This window comes from Podarcis vaucheri (assembly GCF_965113315.1).
Source record: "Podarcis vaucheri genome assembly, chromosome: 4".
Taxonomy (NCBI): Eukaryota; Metazoa; Chordata; class Lepidosauria; order Squamata; family Lacertidae; genus Podarcis; species Podarcis vaucheri.
In genome coordinates this window covers 80,839,204-80,857,265 of record NC_138762.1, presented here as the reverse complement: position 1 = coordinate 80,857,265, position 18,062 = coordinate 80,839,204, and the positions used below count along the sequence as shown (strand labels likewise).

Here is an 18,062-nt window from a genome sequence, read left to right as displayed (position 1 = left end):
ATCCTATTATTCGCCATGTGCACCCAACACAGTGAAATGGCGCTTGGCATGCTTCAACTGTTCAGAATGTAAAAAGCCACCAGCAAACCTTTTGTAAATTCCATACTTGGCTCTTGGTGGCTGGTGACTTGGATGCTATAAAAACTCGCAAGCAATGTTAACCATAAGTCTCCGCATTTGCAGCCTTCAGCAATGCAATGCTGTTGGTGCCTACTTGCGTTCCAATGAACTCCTTGGGAGTCGCTTCCAAGCAAACGCAAAAGATCGGGGCTTTTTCAGTTCAGTGCATAGGAGCAGGGGCCAGGTGGGGAGAGATTAAGAGCAAGATCTATTTCTCCTTCAAAATTCTCCATAGCAAGACCAGGTCATGAGGTACCACCACCACAATTAGCAAAGAATGATCACCATGGCAGTATTTACTTATATGCATTTATATCATTTTTAATCCACCTTTTGCCGCCAGGCAATCCTTGGTTTGGTTAGAAAATAAAATGAAATTGTTTGATGTAATTAAGAGACATAAATTGTAATTCCGTCAGCTGCCTCCTCTGTCTTAGGGGTTGCCAACGCTTTTTTGGACTGTGTGGTTAGAACATAAAAATAAGAGTAGCTGCTCACAAGGAGCAGCTCCTCCCACAGTATTACAGTGGTTCTGATTCTACTTTCAGGCTCAAATCCAGAGAGCATTGGGAGAGTGCCTTATGATATGGGGACTATCTTGTCTCTAGTGGTATTTAATATCTACATGAAGCTGTTGGGAGCGGTCATTAGGCCTTTCAGGGTGAGGTGCCATCAGTATGCTGATGGCACTCAGCTCTATTTCTCCTGCTCAAATGACTCAGGAGAGGCCATGCAGTCCCTGTGCCATTGCCTGGACAGTGGTGAGATGGATGAGGTAAAACAAGCTGAGCTTGAATCCCGGCAAGATGGAGGCACTGTGGGCAAGTAGTTTCAGCGTCCAAGAAATTGATCAAGATGGAGTTAACCTTCAAGAGGAGCCTTCACGGGGAGTGTAAATTTGTGGGTGTTTCTGGGTCCAGCTCTGTCACTGGTGGCTCAAGTGGCTCTCTTACCAACTTTGGTTGGTTTGACAGCTACGGCTATTTCAGGACCATGAACAGTAGCTCACGCACAGATTACTTCCAAGATAGGATTGGTGCAATGCGCTCTATGTGGGGCTTCCCTTTCACTTGATCCAGGAAGCAGGCCATTTCAGCATATAATATCTGCTCAGAGATCTGCACTGGTTGCTAATTTGCTACTGGGCAAAGCAACTTGGGACCAGTTTACCTACAAGATCACTTTACCCCATGTCCATTCAACTGGCAGAATTAACAGACTACCCATTTTGCATTTGTAAGAACTGCATTGTATAGTGTGCCAGTACCTGCACTTTGGAACCCCTTGCCTATTGAGATCAAGTAGGTGTGCCTTCCTTGTGCTCTTTTTAGCACCTGCTAATACATTGTTTAGACAAGCTTATCCAGATGCTAGAAAGTTGAGACAATTTTAATCTGCTTTAAAGTATGGTTGCAATTCTTTCTCAATTTTATTTTATCCTCTTGTAAACCGCTTTGGGGGTTTTGTTTTGTTACAGTCAAGTGGTGTATAAATTTTATGACATAGGTAATAAAATAAATAAATAAATAAATGGTGTCCAAAAGTACTGAATAGAGATCAGCAGATTCCAATTCTATGATTTGTTCACTAATACACAATTATGGCTTATGTGAATGAACCACTGCAGACTGCTCAAAGCCACACACTTAAATTTACACATGCAGGCAGGCAAGTCAACATAAATGTTTTGGGGTTGTCTGTTGTTCAAGGAAGTCAAGAGAGGAAAGTAGTAACCACACACTAGTTTGTAATTTTATTTAAACCATTCAGTTAAACTGGGAAATTGCACAAATCAGAGTAATAGAACTTCAGACTCGTATTTAATTTTAAATCATTTAATACAAAAATGGGGATGAAACAAAAATACACCTAAAATTTACCAGTGTTTGAACTTTTATTTCACAACATGCAGTCAATTTAAACACTAAAAAAGGACTCAGCTATAAGCTGTAACTTTACATTTATACATCAGAAATGTTCATTTTAAAAGAAGCTGAACATAATTTTGTCTAAATCTGAACATTTATTTTAATCCACATACAGGTAATAGCAATGATTTTATATTTGACCACAGTCTGTAATCGAAATTCTTTTTGACACTACTCCTTTAGGTGAGCCAAAAGATTCTATTTTTTTCACGACATCCATCCCATCCTTTACAAAACCAAAAACAACATGTTTAAAGTCCAAGTGCTCTGCTTTTTTGAGAGTGATAAAGAATTGGGAATTATTGGTGTCTCTGCCACGATTTGCCATCGACAGTAAGCCAGGGCCAGTGTGTTTTATTTCAAAGTTTTCATCCTCAAATGCTTCTCCATAAATGGACTGGCCACCAGTACCATCTTGTCTGGTGATATCACCTCCCTAGAATGTAAACAAATAGAGAAAATTCACTTGGTTATAGTACATGTTGAAACATCTGAAATGTGTGTAGAAATACATTTTACCAGCACAATGTGGTGTCCCATCTGGTGTTCTCAACTGTTAAATCAATAGTGGTTTCATTCAGCTCCTGTGTTCAGCTATTGCAGCAAACCATGAAGAGTGATTATATTATGTACGCAAGCAGCAGCAAGTCTCAGGTAAATGTCATTGGAGCCCAAAGCTCACCACCACTCACACACGTTAGTAACAAACCAGGGTTTGTCAGGTTTGAATGCAGTCATGGTTTTCACTTACATTTGCCTTTCGTTTTCATATATAAGACTGTAAGATGTTATGTCCCACTAGCTTCAGAGGCTAGCATAACTACACTTGTTCCTTCATCCTGTCACTGATCAGAATTAATGAGGGGGAACAGTGAGCCTAGAAATGGTTTCTGATTGTTCTAAGGCAGGGGTGGAGTACCTCCACACTGTGGGGCCTAACTGGTCCTGCCAGAGCTCCCAATTTGACCTGCAGTGCCCACCTGACTCAGTAAAAAAGGTGTTTTGTTTTCAAAGGGGCATCTGAACACCCCACAAGAAAAACAGGAAAGCTGATGTCATTATGACATTAGGTGTTTCACAGAAGTGCAGCTCTGTCTACATGTCAAATATGATCCCCATATTTAGCCTAGCTAGCTGGGCAAAAACATTTGCCACCCCAGGATTTAGTGTCCATTTACATTCTTTGTGTAGGTATACATCTATTGGATGCAACTGAAGTAGGTAAGAGAAAATGAGAAGCTAACTTGGCACTAGAGAAACTACAGAAGTAATGGAATATAAATTGAGAAGCAAGGCCCCAGATTAACTTCCAGACTTTCATGATATGAAAAGCTCATATCATGTTTCATGTTTCTACTAATTTGCTTGCAAACTAGAACTTTTCTACTGAGCCTTAAAATATATTCCTGTTAATCAATGTGTAGTATGAAATGTATGTTCAATCTTAGCATTTTCACTTACTTGACACATAAAATCTGGAATTATTCTATGAAATATGGAATTTCGGAATCCAAATCCTTTTTCTCCTGTGCATAACGCCCTGAAGTTCTCAGCAGTTCGCGGAACAATATTCGAAAACAATTCTATGGTTACATGACCTAGAGGTTCGTCATCAGCTGAAACTTCAAGATATACTATAGGGTTAGATTCCTTTGACAATTCTGCTGCCAGAGAAACATGACCCTTCTGTAACTCTGACAAGCTTTGTTGACATTCTTCAAATTTCCTCTTGAAGGAATCAGCCAGCTCTTGGCTTTTAAATCTGACAGCAAGCTGTTCTATCTTAGCTTCACCATCTGAAATTAAGATTGCAAGTGTTATTCATGATGTGATGATCAGAATGCAGCCTTCTTTCAACATTTGATCCTGTGTACAGCAATATGGAAGCTAGGAGTGGGGTTGTGCTGACATAGCAAACTTCATTCAGCCCTTCTCCCAACATTTGTGCAAGGATCTGTACTGAGGGGGTTCTTCATTTACTTGCTGTATGCAGAAAGGTTCCAGATTCTGTGGAAACCTTCACGCTAATGCCTGCTTTCTGCAGCAGCCAGGAAAAGGGCCCAATGGAGCATCAGGGGCATAGCTACTTGGTGAAGTCCTACTCCTTGCAGCATTATGGGAACCAGCACAACCACAAAGGGTTAGGAAGGGAATATGCCATGTATAATGGAAGGGAAATAAAGTTATAGAATATCTTTACAAATACTCACCGGCATAATCTGTTGCAGTCCAAACCATAGCATTGTTTGAAGTATTCAAGGGCTTTAGATCCATCATTTTTGTAATCTTATGATTTGCACAGACTTTGAAAACTTGGTCCCTTCTCATTAAGATTCTATACCATTTATTCTGTGTATGGTAGAGGATCTTTATTTCTCCCACACCACGTTCTTTCCACTGATTGACTTCTCTGTCCCATCTGTAGAGTTTTGCCCTCTCTTTGAATAGAATTTCTTCATCTTCTTCTCCTGACTTCACCTCAACCTAGCAGGGATAAGTAGTCATATTTACTCAGATCACTACTCCTGAGGTATTATAAATTCTATGTATGTTTACAAAGAAGTAAATTCCACTGTGTACAGTAGGGCTTAATCTCAGGCTAGCGTGCAAAGGATCACATTCTTAAAGTAGTATATTATTGAATTATGAGAGCTTTTTTTTTTAAAAAAAAATGACCTGCATATTTCTTCCATTTTAGAGTAAGTAAAAACAACAGCCCTATTTTGCACACAAGAGAAATTGCGCAGATCACTGTCCTCACATGTATTAGAGGAAAGAACCAACTCTTATTTTATTTAACAGATTCATATCTTACCTCAGGCAGTGATACAATTGGTTCAAAATGAATATCATCGCTATGTACAACTTCTTCATCACTTCCATCATCTTCATTGTCACCTTTAGTGGCCACTTGTCCACCAAACACAGTTGCTCCTGTATTTGCCCACTTGAAGTTTTTGTCTGCTTAGATGGGAAGACAGAATCTTAATACTATAGAAAAATATTTCTGAGATTACATTTTCTTATCCCACCCCTACAAAAAAACAATGTGATTTCACACACAATAACTCTCTTAGCAGCAAGCAGTTTCTATAAATAGTTAAGGAGATAATATGTGAATGAATGAATGGATTTATTATGGTCACAGAACAGAAATTAGACAATATGTGCATCTTACCTTTAGAACCAAAAGCAAAATCTCCAGAATTATTCGAAGCCAGATCAGCAAATGACAAGCCAGGTATGTTGCCAAGGGCAAATGAGAAAGGTTTGCTTTCTATATAAAGGGAGGGAAAGTGTTCATATCATTCTGTGGTCCATTTTACATTGCATAATAGGTCACATTCCCCCACTATCATAGCTCCAGACATAAGCTCAGGTAGGAGGAGAAAGTGAACAAGTCAGGCATAACCTCTGAAAGGACGCTAGCAAGGCCTTAGTCAGTCCACTGGAGATACAATGAGTGTTGCCCAATAGTCATGGCCCCTTTCCGTTAAACTCTCAACCCTTCGTATTCTATACAATCAGTCAGTCAGTGAATGTTTATTACGGCAAACAGCCAGCATATTAAACCAGAATTTCTGCATAATTCCCTGCATGAACAATAAAACGATCAATATGGGGTTTAACTATCAAATTCTAAATAAAATGCATATCCAGAGAAATAGAAGTTTTAATTAGCTGGAGATTCTCTGTACGCATTATTAGATTTTGGAATGTTAGTTTCGCTAGTATACGTGTCTTTCACACATCAAATGTGTATACCTTGGCTTGTAGAACTGGCATCGCTTTCTTTTTTTGTTGACAAGTCAACAGGTTTGTCATCTGCTGCTAATAACGTCTGTATAGTGTATATAGGTTCAGTGGTAGAATCTGGTTCTTCAGCTCTACTGACTGCTTCAGCTGGCTGTTCCTCCTTAATGGAGCACACATCATCAGTTGAACTGGTTACTTCTTCTACTTGAGCTTCCTGAAAAGAAACGAACTGAGTTATTTTTTAAACTGGTGCCAAGTCTTCATAGGCTCTTTATGTAAATGCATATGTAAAGTGCCAGACAGTATCTGAAAATAGAACTAGCTGATCTCTAGAACAGGTATCTTCCTGGCAGGGCAAGTGGAGGAAACTAAAACTGCCAAGCACCTCTGCACTTTCAAAATGGTTTCACATCATACAGTGGTACCTTGGGTTACATACGCTTCAGGTTACAGACTCCGCTAACCCAGAAATAGTGCTTCAAAGTAAGAACTTTCCTTCAGGATGAGAACAGAAATTGTGCTCCAGCGGTGCGGCAGGAGCAGGAGGCCCCATTAGCTAAAGTGGTGCTTCAGGTTAAGAACAGTTTCAGGTTAAGTACGGACCTCCGGAACGAATTAAGTACTTAACCCGAGGTACCACTGTACTATCAAATGCTTGTTTTAGAATTGGGAATTAAAAGGAACCAGAAGTCTATGTTATCCAACCCACTGTCCATGAAGTCTCTTATAAAGATCCTATTGGAATAAAGGAGGTAGACAGAATACCTCAGCCCTCAAAATTTATGAAGAGAAAGTTGTCCAATGAATCTGTAGTGGGGTAGGAGAGCTAAAAATAATGCCAATCTATTTCACTTCTGGCAACCCATGCGCCGCTATGGTTTCAGATAGTACATGGGTGGAAGAGTCTAAAAAGCCCAGGACACAAATTTTCATGGTCCTCTAGCAGCTATGGTGGCTCATTTACCAGAAGTAATGTATTTAGTATTAACTCTGGAAGTGTATACTCGATTCTGACCAAACTAAGCTTCCTGATGTATATTGTGTTCTAGATCTCTTCCATGAACTTCTAGTAACAAAATGGCACTAGGGTGCAGGCAATGTGGAGTATACCCCACCCTACTCTCAGCCCCAATAACAAACAAAAAGGAATAGCATCTCTGCACTTAGAAATATAGCATGTCAGGAAGAAGGAAGTCTTCCTGTTATGCCTATTTTCAAGACTCACACGTTTGGACCATAGCAAGTCCAGCTGAATTGGTGCTTAAAGTCCAAGTCTTTTGTTACTTACATTCGTTTCTTGGACTTTTCTAAGTTCTGTTTGAAAGTCTTCTAAGTTATTGTCTTCATCAGTGTCACTGCCAATACCACACAGAAAGGTTGGAGGAAGCTTCAGAGTTTCTGCTTTAGCCTTTTCTTCAGGAGTTGGTTTCTTCTCCCACACAAGAACACACTCGCTCCCACATTCTGCTTCATTTTCTCCTTCAACAGCTAAACAGAGAACATTTTAAGATTTTACTGAAAAAAACTAGAATAAAGTGAAACCTCAAAATACTCCAATGTTAAACTTAAAATCTCAAATAATGAATCCTAGGGATAAGAGGTTTTAGTAAAAAATTGTCCAGTAGCACCTTAGAGAACAACTAAGTTTGTTCTGGGTACAGTGGTGCTTCGCAAGACGAAATTAATTCGTTCCGCGAGTTTTGTCGTCTTGCGATTTTTTTCGTCTTGCAAAGCACGGTGTCAGGAAAGTTTTGGAAAAGCTTCAAAAATCACCAAAGTCTTTAAAAACCTCAAAAAAGGCTACCACACCGCGTTCTATGAGTTGCTCCTCGAAGTCAAGTCGCAACTGTATTAACGGTGTTAAGAAAAAGGAAACAAATTTGCAAGACATTTCCATCTTGCGAAGCAAGCCGATAGGGAAAATCGTTTTGCGAAGCAGCTCAAAAAACAAAAAACCCTTTCGTCTAGCGAGTTTTTTGTCTTGCGAGGCAATCGTCTTGCGAGGTACCACTGTATAAGCTTTTGTGTGCATGCAGACTTCTTCAGATTGGTGTCTGAAGAAGTGTGCATGCACATGAAAGCTTATACCCAGAACAAACTTAGTTGGTCTCTAAGGTGCTACTGGACATTTTTAAAATTTTTTATTTTGACTGCGTCAGACCAACACGGCTACCTACCTGAATCTAGGTTTTAGGAAAAGAGAAGGAGCAGAGGAGCTCTGCTGATTTCTGCATCTTTAAAAATCTCAACATTTTGCTGTAATAAATTTCTCATTATACCACCACTTGGTGTTTTCACTTGTTTTCTCAGCCTTTAATTGTAAAACTGAAGCTAAAATTGCCAAGTTTCTAGCACGGTATCTCAAAGTGCATTTGAGGGGATTTCACCCCATATGCATGGGATTGTAACACATTCTTATTAAATCTATTCTTCTTCTAATAGTGTTTAGTACTACAGGGAACACTTTAATTATTTCAGCTTTTATCTCATTAAAGCAAGCAAATTCATTACAAACTTGAAATTATCATTTCCCTACACAGTTCCCCATTCTTTTATGATGTTTTTCAAGTTATGGAACCATATAATAAATGGCATGGCAAACAATTGCGAGTCAGAATGTATTTTCATTCCCCCCAAATTCAAAATTATAGCCCTGTGCTTGCTAAGTTACAATCTTCTTCTCAAGAAAATTTACTTGTATCAGTTTCTTTCAGTTGTGCATGTTTTTTAGGTTTATCAGGATACAACTTTCCATTGAGCTTCTTCACGGCTGTTTCATAGTCCTCATCTGAAATATGAAAATGAAAGTTTGTTTACACTGCATATCTGTTATGCCACTAGCTAGTAAGTATTTGGGTTTGTATGCCCTGCTATACTTTAAAGGGAGTAACAACCTTAAGCATGGACAAAATGCAAAAGATGCAAAATAGCTTAAACAGTAAAATGCAGCACTTAAGACAACTACGGAGCTTGAAAATACCTGGGTTTTGCCTGGTATGAGTATATTGAGTATATTTGCCTGGCATGAATATTCTGATAAACTGAGCGCCTGGCAAGTGTCCCAAGTGAGGGAGTACCACAGAATAGGGTGGGGAACCTTTTTGGCTCCACAAGCCAAATTCATATCAGGATCTGTCTTGCAGGTCACAAATGACACCAGGTGTTGGGACATCAAGGCACTTTGCAGGCAGCAACACATTGCTGAAAGCAACGTTTTCGCCTTCCTTTTTTAGCAGCATATTGTTGCCTGCAAGGTCCTGACACCAGGACTCTGAAGTTCAGCTAAACAGCACCACTTTGAGTGCACAAGGGGCTCTCATGTGCATCCAAATCAAGCTGGACTGATCTCCCATTGGATCAGCTGATGCAGGGGGAAGTCAGTGCTGCTTAGCTGAAGAGTGCTATTAAGTTTCATCCTGCTCTATATGACTGACTAGGGCCAGAAACAGGAGGCTTTGTGATCCCTGAGAAATGATCTACTGCAATGTGCACGTGATACCACCCCCCCAACCGCCCTTAATTCATAAAGACAAATACATTTCCAGAAGTGATGTTCTTCTGGACTGGACCAATGCTTCCTTCATTCCTTAATAGTGTTCTGTAACTTAAAGAAGAAGAATTTTCAATGAATGCTTCTTACCATCATCATCATCATCTTCACTCAGATACCCAGGTTCATTCTGGTAGCAGAAGAATGTTGGCGGTAACTTAAGGGAGTCTGCAAGAGCTCTTTGCTCAGGCGTGGGTGTTAACTCATATACAATCAAAACATCGTCTGAATTGGCAGTATCATCTGGCTCCTTCTTAATCTCAACTGCTCGGAAAAGAAGTGAATTGTCTGAGCAAGACTGAAAGCAGCAGCTGCACTTGAATACTAACACATTGACAAAGCAGGCAAGAAATACTTTCAACCAGAAAACAAGCAAGATTTAAAGTCAAACCAATAAGAAGAGTTTAGCCACTATGAGATGGGTTGCCTTTCCATCAAGCCAAACTCATGCCATGCTTCTCGTAAGACAGCTGCTTCCAGACACAACAAATCTTCCATCCATCTATTGTCTTTTAAGTAGAACTTACACTGTGCATGTATTGTGTTTAGAAAAAAGATACTTCTAGGAAGTTCAGTGAAATGGCATAGAAACATTTTAAGTTAAAAACTTGTAAAGCAGAAGAAAATATACTTTGGATAGCACTTTAATTCCTTTTTATCTTAGACCTGATTTAGGTTGGGCTTTATTGATGTATTAAAATATGAATGTATCTTTTGTTAAGGTGGGAATAAACTGAAAGGCTGTGAAACATATCTGATTTTATTCATTTGGAAGCTGAGAAATCAATTTTACAGTTGTTATAACAATAAAGTCAGGCTCTTTCAAATTATTCAAATTATATATATCAAGCAGGAGCTTGGCAAGTGTGCATGGCCCCAAACTCGGATTTTGAATCACAAGATTTTGACAAAGCTAAAACGTGATTTCAGTGAGAGTTGAGCACATGGCATTAAGTTCTTCTCACTGAATGAGACACAATGTGTATTGCACAAGGTAGATGACTAGATAGTAAGCATCAATAGTAACACTGTATACCACTGCCATCAATTTTTATTTAGCCATCATAATGGCTTCAGCTATTTCATTTATCATTGTTAGGATTACTTTTGTTGTGCTGAAGTTCTCTTTCCAAAGTGTATTTTTAAATAGGTTCATCAATACCGTGTTAACTATTCTGCTTACACAGTACTGGAAAAGAAGCAGAGTAGAAAGAGCTTACTAAGTCCTAGCAATTTGCCACTATTCTTTTCATCATGAGGTGTTCAGGTGTTTCAACATGAGGCGTTCAAAATCAGAAGCAATCTGATTTTGTCTAGCTGATCATCATTTGCTAAATCTATCTCAATACAGCAGTTAGCCCTGTATAACACTTAGAATGTGATCAGAACATAAAACCTACTCATGTGATTTCATAAAGAAAAGCAAATATCAGTCCCAGAAGTAGGAATTCCCAGATTCCCAGAAGTAGGAATCAATTATTAAAGTCACAAATTGGTAGATCTAAGTATGAAGTACAGATGCAACAAAATCAAATAGTTTCGGATCACTTAAAAAGAACTGTATTCCTTTAAGCGCCAACACCACAATGGTTAAACTGCTCCTCAAAAGCGTCATCCTATAACACCTTACTATTTGACTAAAAAAACTATTTCTGAAGCTATGTTGAAGCTCTGACAATCATCTCCAAGGCAAAGTCTGTATGTCAATTGACAAATACATGTTAAAAGAATACATGCCAAGTACACAAAACATTTTCATGCATGCTTATTATCAGTGTGCACTGTCTCACACAAGAATGCAAGCCATATCCTAAACAGTTAAAATTAAATGTTCCAGACTTCTAGTCTCCTTCAGAATGCACAATTTAGAAAAACCACCACCATGGATAGTTGTGTTAGGTTCAGCTTTAGTAAAACACAAGCCTTGGAATTTCTCATTTCCTTATGCACCTCTTCCAATCTGCTTCAGAGGGTTGGGGGATGGTGCATGGGAGGAAGAGGAAGTGTGAAAGTCCCATGGCACATGCAGAAGCCACACTAGTGGGAAAACTTCTCTAGATAGAACCCAACATCTGCAGCCATTTTCTCTTAATGAAAAATGGTCCTTTCCCAGGATGTTCCTAGGTTCTTTAAAAATATTTTAAAAAACTAATCAGATGGAGGGACACTGATTATGAAGTGAAACAAAAGCAAAAAAATATGAGGCTGGAGAGTAGTTCAGAAAACGTTCCATGAATTAGCATAAACCTCCCCCTTCCAAGAAGGAAAATATTTTGCTTTGTAGGATGGTTCAAGAACAAAAATCCTAATATCGAGACTGGGGGACAATAAGGACACCTGAAACATACTTATTCCATGTCTATCCATTTGTCCTTGCCTGCCTACCATCCATCAAGCAAAATTTTAAAAAGTCAATAACTGGGCACTCAGAAAACATAGGAATCAGGCAATCACATCCAAGGATTCAATAACCAGTCTCTTACCACAACAGCTGTAAAGCAAATTCAGTCATTACTATTCTCTTTTAACATGCATGTTAATTTTTCTATAATTCCATTAGCCAATAGCCTGCTAAAGTTGGGGAGCTGTCAGTGTCTTCCCAAAAGTGATACAACACAACATTCAGTGCAGTATGTAAATACCTTTACTATTGGGTTGAGGGGGAGATGCGCTGGTCCAAAAGGCCATTGGGTTAGATTTAAAAAGGCTAAAATTAAATCCTAGAAAATAAAGTGTGTGGATTTAAGTATTTAATTAACTTCATTAAAGGGTCAAGGGGCGCTGCCAAACACACACACAGTCACAGTCACACAGTCACAGTCACAGACTTGTCTATGATTTTACATAACTTCTTATACTAATGTAATCTGGAACAGTGATGTTTCTAGCTGCAACAGTTAAGACGTTAGCTTTCAACTAGCAAAACAATTTTACCAGTAAAGAAAGTAATGTTGCAATCCTAACCCTACTCTTTTGGGAGTAAGCCCGTTGGTATCAATATAGTGGTACCTCGGGTTATGAACTTAATTAATTCCAGAGGTCCGTTCTTAACCCGAAACCGTTCTTAACCTGAGGTACCACTTTAGCTAAAGGGGCCTCCTGCTGCCGCACAATTTCCATTCTCATCCTGGGGCAAAGTTTGTAACCCGAGGTACTACTTCCGGGTTAACAGAGTCTGTAATCCCAAAGTGTTTGTAACCCGAGGTAACACTGTAGAGCCTACTTCTTAGCTGACATGGCTAGGCGTTCAATGCAAGATACCTAAAAACAACAACAAAAAACCCTGCTGTATTAGAACAAAAGTTCATTACCCCATTTTTCAAAGTGGCCACCCAGTTTCTAAGAAACACAAGCAGGACACGAAGGCAAGAATTCCCCTCTGTTGTGACAACTGGCATTCAGAAATACAGTTTCTGAACATGGGGAGTCAATCTGGCAAATAACTACTAAGATTCTCTTCTAACTCAAGATTTTACATTTCAAAGTTTTAAAGAGAAGAAAACAAAACATGAACCATGTTTTCCTTTTATTGACCTATTAGTGCCAATATTTATTCTGATCAAGTTCCCCTCAAATTTTCATCCTCCACGACATTTTGGCAGACTCTAGCAACTTGGCCTGCATGGGCCTGCTAGCTGAACTGCAGTGTGCTGTTGCCCACTTCTGAATGGGCAAAGTCAGAACTTAGAACCTCAGTAGCTGTGCTACCTACCAGTTATGTATTTATCTGTAATTCAAAGAGATACTTTTGATCTCTAAAGTGCTAAATAGCTTGGGTCCTGCATACCAGATTTTTTAAAAAATCTTCCTCAAGAACGTTTATGATAACCCAGGATACATTCGTTTAAAGAATTTTCAGTATCGTTTTTTCCCCCCTTACCTAGGGTTAAGCATTATAGATTTTGAAACTATACATCAGTAGGCAACTTAAACTCACGAAGATGGACAAGGTGGAACCTAAGTACATTTATAACAACTTGAATTTATTAAGTAAAAAGTATGTAAATGCTCACCTTTTTCTAGTGTTTTAAATGAAAAATTAGGAAGTCCTTCTGCCTTGGAGGTAGCCACTTGACTTTCTCCTTTGCCATCAGAGTGTTTCCAAACAGTAGCATCACTTTCCTGATGCTCAGCACCTTTGTAGGCATCATATGTGCCATCTGGTTCTCGCTGTTTTGTGCTATGACACACTGAGCTATCGCTTTTGCTCTTGGGAGAAGCGTTAAAGCTGAAGCCAAAGAGAGATCCCGTTGCTGATGTGTTTCCAAATGTGAAAGGCTTTGATTTTTCATTGCTAAAAATACTTTTGACAGATTCTGAGCCAAAGACAAATTTGGGTGGCGAAACCACTGCTTTCGTTGGCGTCTCAGAAGTGCCCGCCGTTGGTGAAGTCTCTGCAGTTTGTGTAACTGTTTCTTCATCCTGCTTTAAATCAGTTCTCTCCCTGGTGGTTTCTTCAAGTACTGCAACAGCAATCTTTCCACATGGCGATTCCTTCGGAGTATTTGCCCGCGAAGAGAGTGGTGTGATTAAGGTGTCTTTTTCTTGAGCATGTTTTGCTTCCTCAAAGATCTGCTTAAACGAGTCAGCAACATCTTGCAGCTTAAATCGCACAGCCAAGTGCTCTACTTTCCGCTCCCCTTCAGCAAAGTCACATGCGGTCCATACCCAGGCTCGCTCTGTGCCTTTCATTGGCTGGATGTTCATATCTGAGGTTATTCTGTGATTGGCACAAAGCTTTAATACCTGGTCCCTTCGCATGACTACACGAACTTGTTTAGTGTCATAGTTTTGCAAGATCTTTATGTCTCCAATACCCCTCTCCTTCCACTGATTAGCATCTTTATCATATCTATAAAGTTTAGCACGATGGCTGAAGACAACCTGCTCATTTTCTTCACCACTGGTTATTTCTACGAGGTCAGGTAAAGGTACTACTGGTTCAAAATACTGACCATCTCTTTCATCTTCTTGTGTAACGTCAGATTCCTCATCTGTGCCTACAGAAGTCCTACTTTGGTTCTGTTTGGAAGGAGACTTAGAGGGACTTAATGCAGATTTGAAGCTGAAGTTAAACCCTGTGGTGGACTCTCCAAACCTAAATAGATTTTTCCTCACAGGGCTACTGGCCCGAGGCAAAGCATACACAGAGCTGTCTGTACTATCATCCAGTGCTTCCCCACGCAAGTCATAGTTGTCCCACTCTAATGTAGGCCCAGTGCTTTCAGCGTGTGGCTTAATAACCAAATCAGAGGCCTTTGTAGCAGACGCAGAGGTTTTACTCTCTTCATCTGCAAGTTTAGTTTTATCGTCTGTCAGGAAGGTTTTGAGATCTTTCAAACCACTTTTCATTTCTTCTGCTTTTTGTATCAGCTCAGCTGTTTTCCCAGAATCTATTAGTTTATGTGGGGTCTGGAGTGGTATATCCAGCAATAGCCTTTGACATTCTTCGAATTTCAATTTAAATTCCTCAGCTTGCTCTGGACTTTTGAATTTAGCTGCCAATTGCTCCAGCTTTGCATCACCATCAGAGAAGTCGTTGGCTAACCACATCCATGCTTTGTCTGAGCCAGAGAGGGGCTTCAAGTTCATGGTAGTTGTGATCCAGTGGTTTGCACAAACCTTAAATACCTGCTCACGTCGCATGATGATTCGTGGCTTACCATTAACTTCATTCTTAAGGATTTTCAAGTTGCCCACACCACGTTCTTTCCACTGGCTTGTTTCTGCATCAAACCTGAACAGTTTTACTCTTTGGGAATACAACACTATATCATCTTCTTCGCCAGTCACCAGTTCGACTTTCTCAGGCATCTGGACAACAGGGTCAAAATGAATATCATCGTTGTCTTCTGTTTTATAGGACTCATCTTCCTTCTCAAGATCAGCAGAAGTATTTCCTTTGAATGAAGATTTAGCAGCCTGAGAAGAAAATAGCTTTTCACCTGCACCTGTAAAGCCCTTGAAATTTGGATCTTTCCGACCGAACTGAAATCCTTCACCTGTTGTTTTTGCAAGGTCAGCAAAAGTGAATGTGCTGCTGTGTTGACCAAACACCAAATCACCGCTTTGTTTGCTAGATCTATCATGAGATTTCATTGCAGTTTCTTCCTCCGACACCTCCTCTTTTTCATCAGTACCACCTTCTTTATTCTGTTGGTCGTTTGCAACATCTTTGCTAGGCTCTTGTATACCAAATTTAAATTCACCTGGAGGTACAGGCATTGAAAAATTAAACCCTCCTTTCATAGGCTTGGTTTCACTGCTAGCAGGAACCTGAAATGTGAAGGAAGAAGACTTCCCTTGATCTGTAGAAAGGCCAAATTTAAAACCCTTCTCTGTTATGTCACATTTAAAACCCGTCCCCTGCGGTCCTCCAGTGGGTTCGGACAACTTGCTTTTGAAGCCAAACACAGGCAGTTGAGCACCACTAGCTGGTAAAGCTGGAGCATTGCTAGATGGGTTTGCAGCCTGACAAGCAGCACACGTTCGTGAGGAGCCTTCATTTCTTACTAAGCATATGCTGCAATCCCACTGGCCCTCCTTTTTCTGAAAAGCAGCCCCAAAACCACTTTGGGGCACTTTGGGAGCCTCTGCATGACCAAATTTGAATGTGGTTTGGGAATCGCTAGATGGGTTTGCAGCCTGACAAGCAGCACAGGCTCGTGAGGAGCCTTCATTTCTTACTAAGCATATGCTGCAATCCCACTGGCCCTCCTTTTTCTGAAAAGCAGCCCCAAAACCACTTTGGGGCACTTTGGGAGACTCTGCGTGACCAAATTTGAATGTGGTTTGGGAACCAAACACTGGTAAATTTGTACCGCTGGGATTCTTGCAGCTAATACAATGGGATGCGCTGGCTTCGTTTCTCACAAGACAGGTCCTGCATTCCCACTGGTTTTCCTTTTTGGGAGGAATTGGTCCAAATGTAGAATGTGCACCTTCAGTGTTGGGTTTGAAAGGTATAGTCGATTCTGTCGGAGGAAGCACAGCCTGCGCTTCCCGATTAGCTGGATTTGGAGTCTGGCATGCTACACAACTCTGTGCAGTTACTTTATTTCGAACAAGGCATGTGTTGCACTCCCACTGATCTTTCTTTAACATGAACTGTTCACCAAATCCGTATGTAGCATTTGCTCCCAACCCTTCTTTAGCAAAAGAGAAGGATGCAGGTGTAGCTGCACTGGACGCAATTGTAAAAGTACTTTTGGCATTAGTGTTTTTAGCTGAACTGCTCACATTGGGAACAGGAACCTGATAGCTACCACTGACAGATGACGTCCCACTCTTGAAGTTAAATCCAGAGCTCATGAGTCCTGAGTCAGATTTACCAGAATCTTTTGCATCTTGAGCAGTAGCTTCTCTTGATGACACAATACCCTGAGAAGCGTGCTGACTATCACTTGATCCAGATAGTCTCAAAATATTTTGTGCCTCTTCAAATTTCCGCTTGAAAAGCTTTGCTTCCTCTGGAGTTTTAAACCTGATTGCAAGTTGCTCAGGTTTTGCCGATTCATCTGCATAGTCCAAGGCATGCCACACAAAAGATTTGTCTGATCCAGCATTTGGGTTCAGAGTCATATCAGGATTTATATAGTGATTTGCACAAATTTTCAGCACTTGCTCCCGTCTCATAAGTAGTCTGATTTTGCCAGTTATTTTATGCCTCAGAATTTTCACATTACCAACACCTCTCTCTTTCCATTCTTTGTGTTCAGCATCAAAGCGGAAAAGTTTTGCTCTATTGCAAAACATCTCCTCTTCATCTTCTTCACCTGTTTTTACTTCAATTTTGTCAGGTAGTGGCACAACAGGTTCGAAATGAGGGCCATCATCTTCTTCTTCACCACCACCATGGACACTTCCTCCATCTGTTTCGTGACTTCTGTTTGCTACATCTGAATGCGGAGTACCAAATACAGGCTTGCCAGGATCCTGAAAGCTGAACGCATCACCCTTACTAAAACCAGAGGGCCTGGGTTGATTTTGTACCATTTTATCCGTAAATGCAATGCCTGATGCATTCTTGCCACCAAAACTGAAGATGTTTCGCTGTCCAGTGGGATATTCAGTAAGCGGCTTTTGTCCAGTGTATCGGTCCTCTTTGATAGGCTTGTCAGATGTCAGAAGGCCCAAAAGACTGTCGCTGTTGCTATAGGGGGTACTGTGCGGCTGTGCTGCAACCTGAGGTGATGAAAAAGTAAAATCTCCATCGTTAGATTTGAAATTGGAATTAAATTTGAAAGTGGTTGGCTGTGTCGACTGAGCAGAAGTTATCAAGGAAGGTTTTGCTCCCTCTGCTGGTGGTACAGGCTGCCCAAAGGTTGGCTTCCCAAAGTCTATCACTTTTGACTCGGCAGACCGGGAGACCGGGGCTGCTGCAGAAGGTTTTGTAAAATAGCCTGGCTCGGGAAGTGGCGGATTTGTAGTTGTTGGTGGAACGCTGTAGTTGTAGTAGTCCTCATTGCCACGGGGAGACAACATTCCGGTTGCCGGAGAATCAAAACGCAGGGGAGTACCATACATTTCTTGTGAAAACATGCAAGCAGAAGTGTTCTGCAGCGGAGGGGTGTGCATTGGCTGTTGATATGTATATATGTGCTGCTGAGGAGTAAGCCTGTTCATGGCATAGACAGGAGCCTATAAACACAAAAATGATCAAACTTAGTTTTAAAGCCTTAGTAATTGAACATAGGTTATAAATTTAA

General features: G+C 40.4%; 1 protein-coding gene across 9 annotated transcripts in view; it reads right to left on the bottom strand.

The window, feature by feature from the left end:
- Window positions 1-1,939: 1,939 nt before the first annotated feature.
- Window positions 1,940-18,062, bottom strand: part of RGPD4 (RANBP2 like and GRIP domain containing 4) — a 36,369-nt gene continuing 20,246 nt past the window's right edge. The window contains exons 20-30 of one of the 9 annotated variants that reach the window (XM_082218500.1): window positions 13,368-17,994; window positions 11,997-12,074; window positions 9,445-9,621; window positions 8,500-8,592; window positions 7,093-7,292; window positions 5,814-6,018; window positions 5,227-5,325; window positions 4,864-5,012; window positions 4,259-4,532; window positions 3,510-3,844; window positions 1,940-2,484 (exon numbers count right to left, since the gene is read on the bottom strand). In XM_082218500.1, coding sequence (XP_082074626.1) covers window positions 2,179-2,484; window positions 3,510-3,844; window positions 4,259-4,532; window positions 4,864-5,012; window positions 5,227-5,325; window positions 5,814-6,018; window positions 7,093-7,292; window positions 8,500-8,592; window positions 9,445-9,621; window positions 11,997-12,074; window positions 13,368-17,994 — 6,543 coding nt within the window. In that variant the 3' untranslated portion in view covers window positions 1,940-2,178. Of the gene's footprint in view, window positions 2,485-3,509; window positions 3,845-4,258; window positions 4,533-4,863; window positions 5,013-5,226; window positions 5,326-5,813; window positions 6,019-7,092; window positions 7,293-8,499; window positions 8,594-9,444; window positions 9,622-11,996; window positions 12,075-13,367; window positions 17,995-18,062 lie in introns of all 9 variants that reach the window. The other 8 variants (XM_082218502.1, XM_082218503.1, XM_082218501.1 and 5 more) reach the window with 8 other exon arrangements.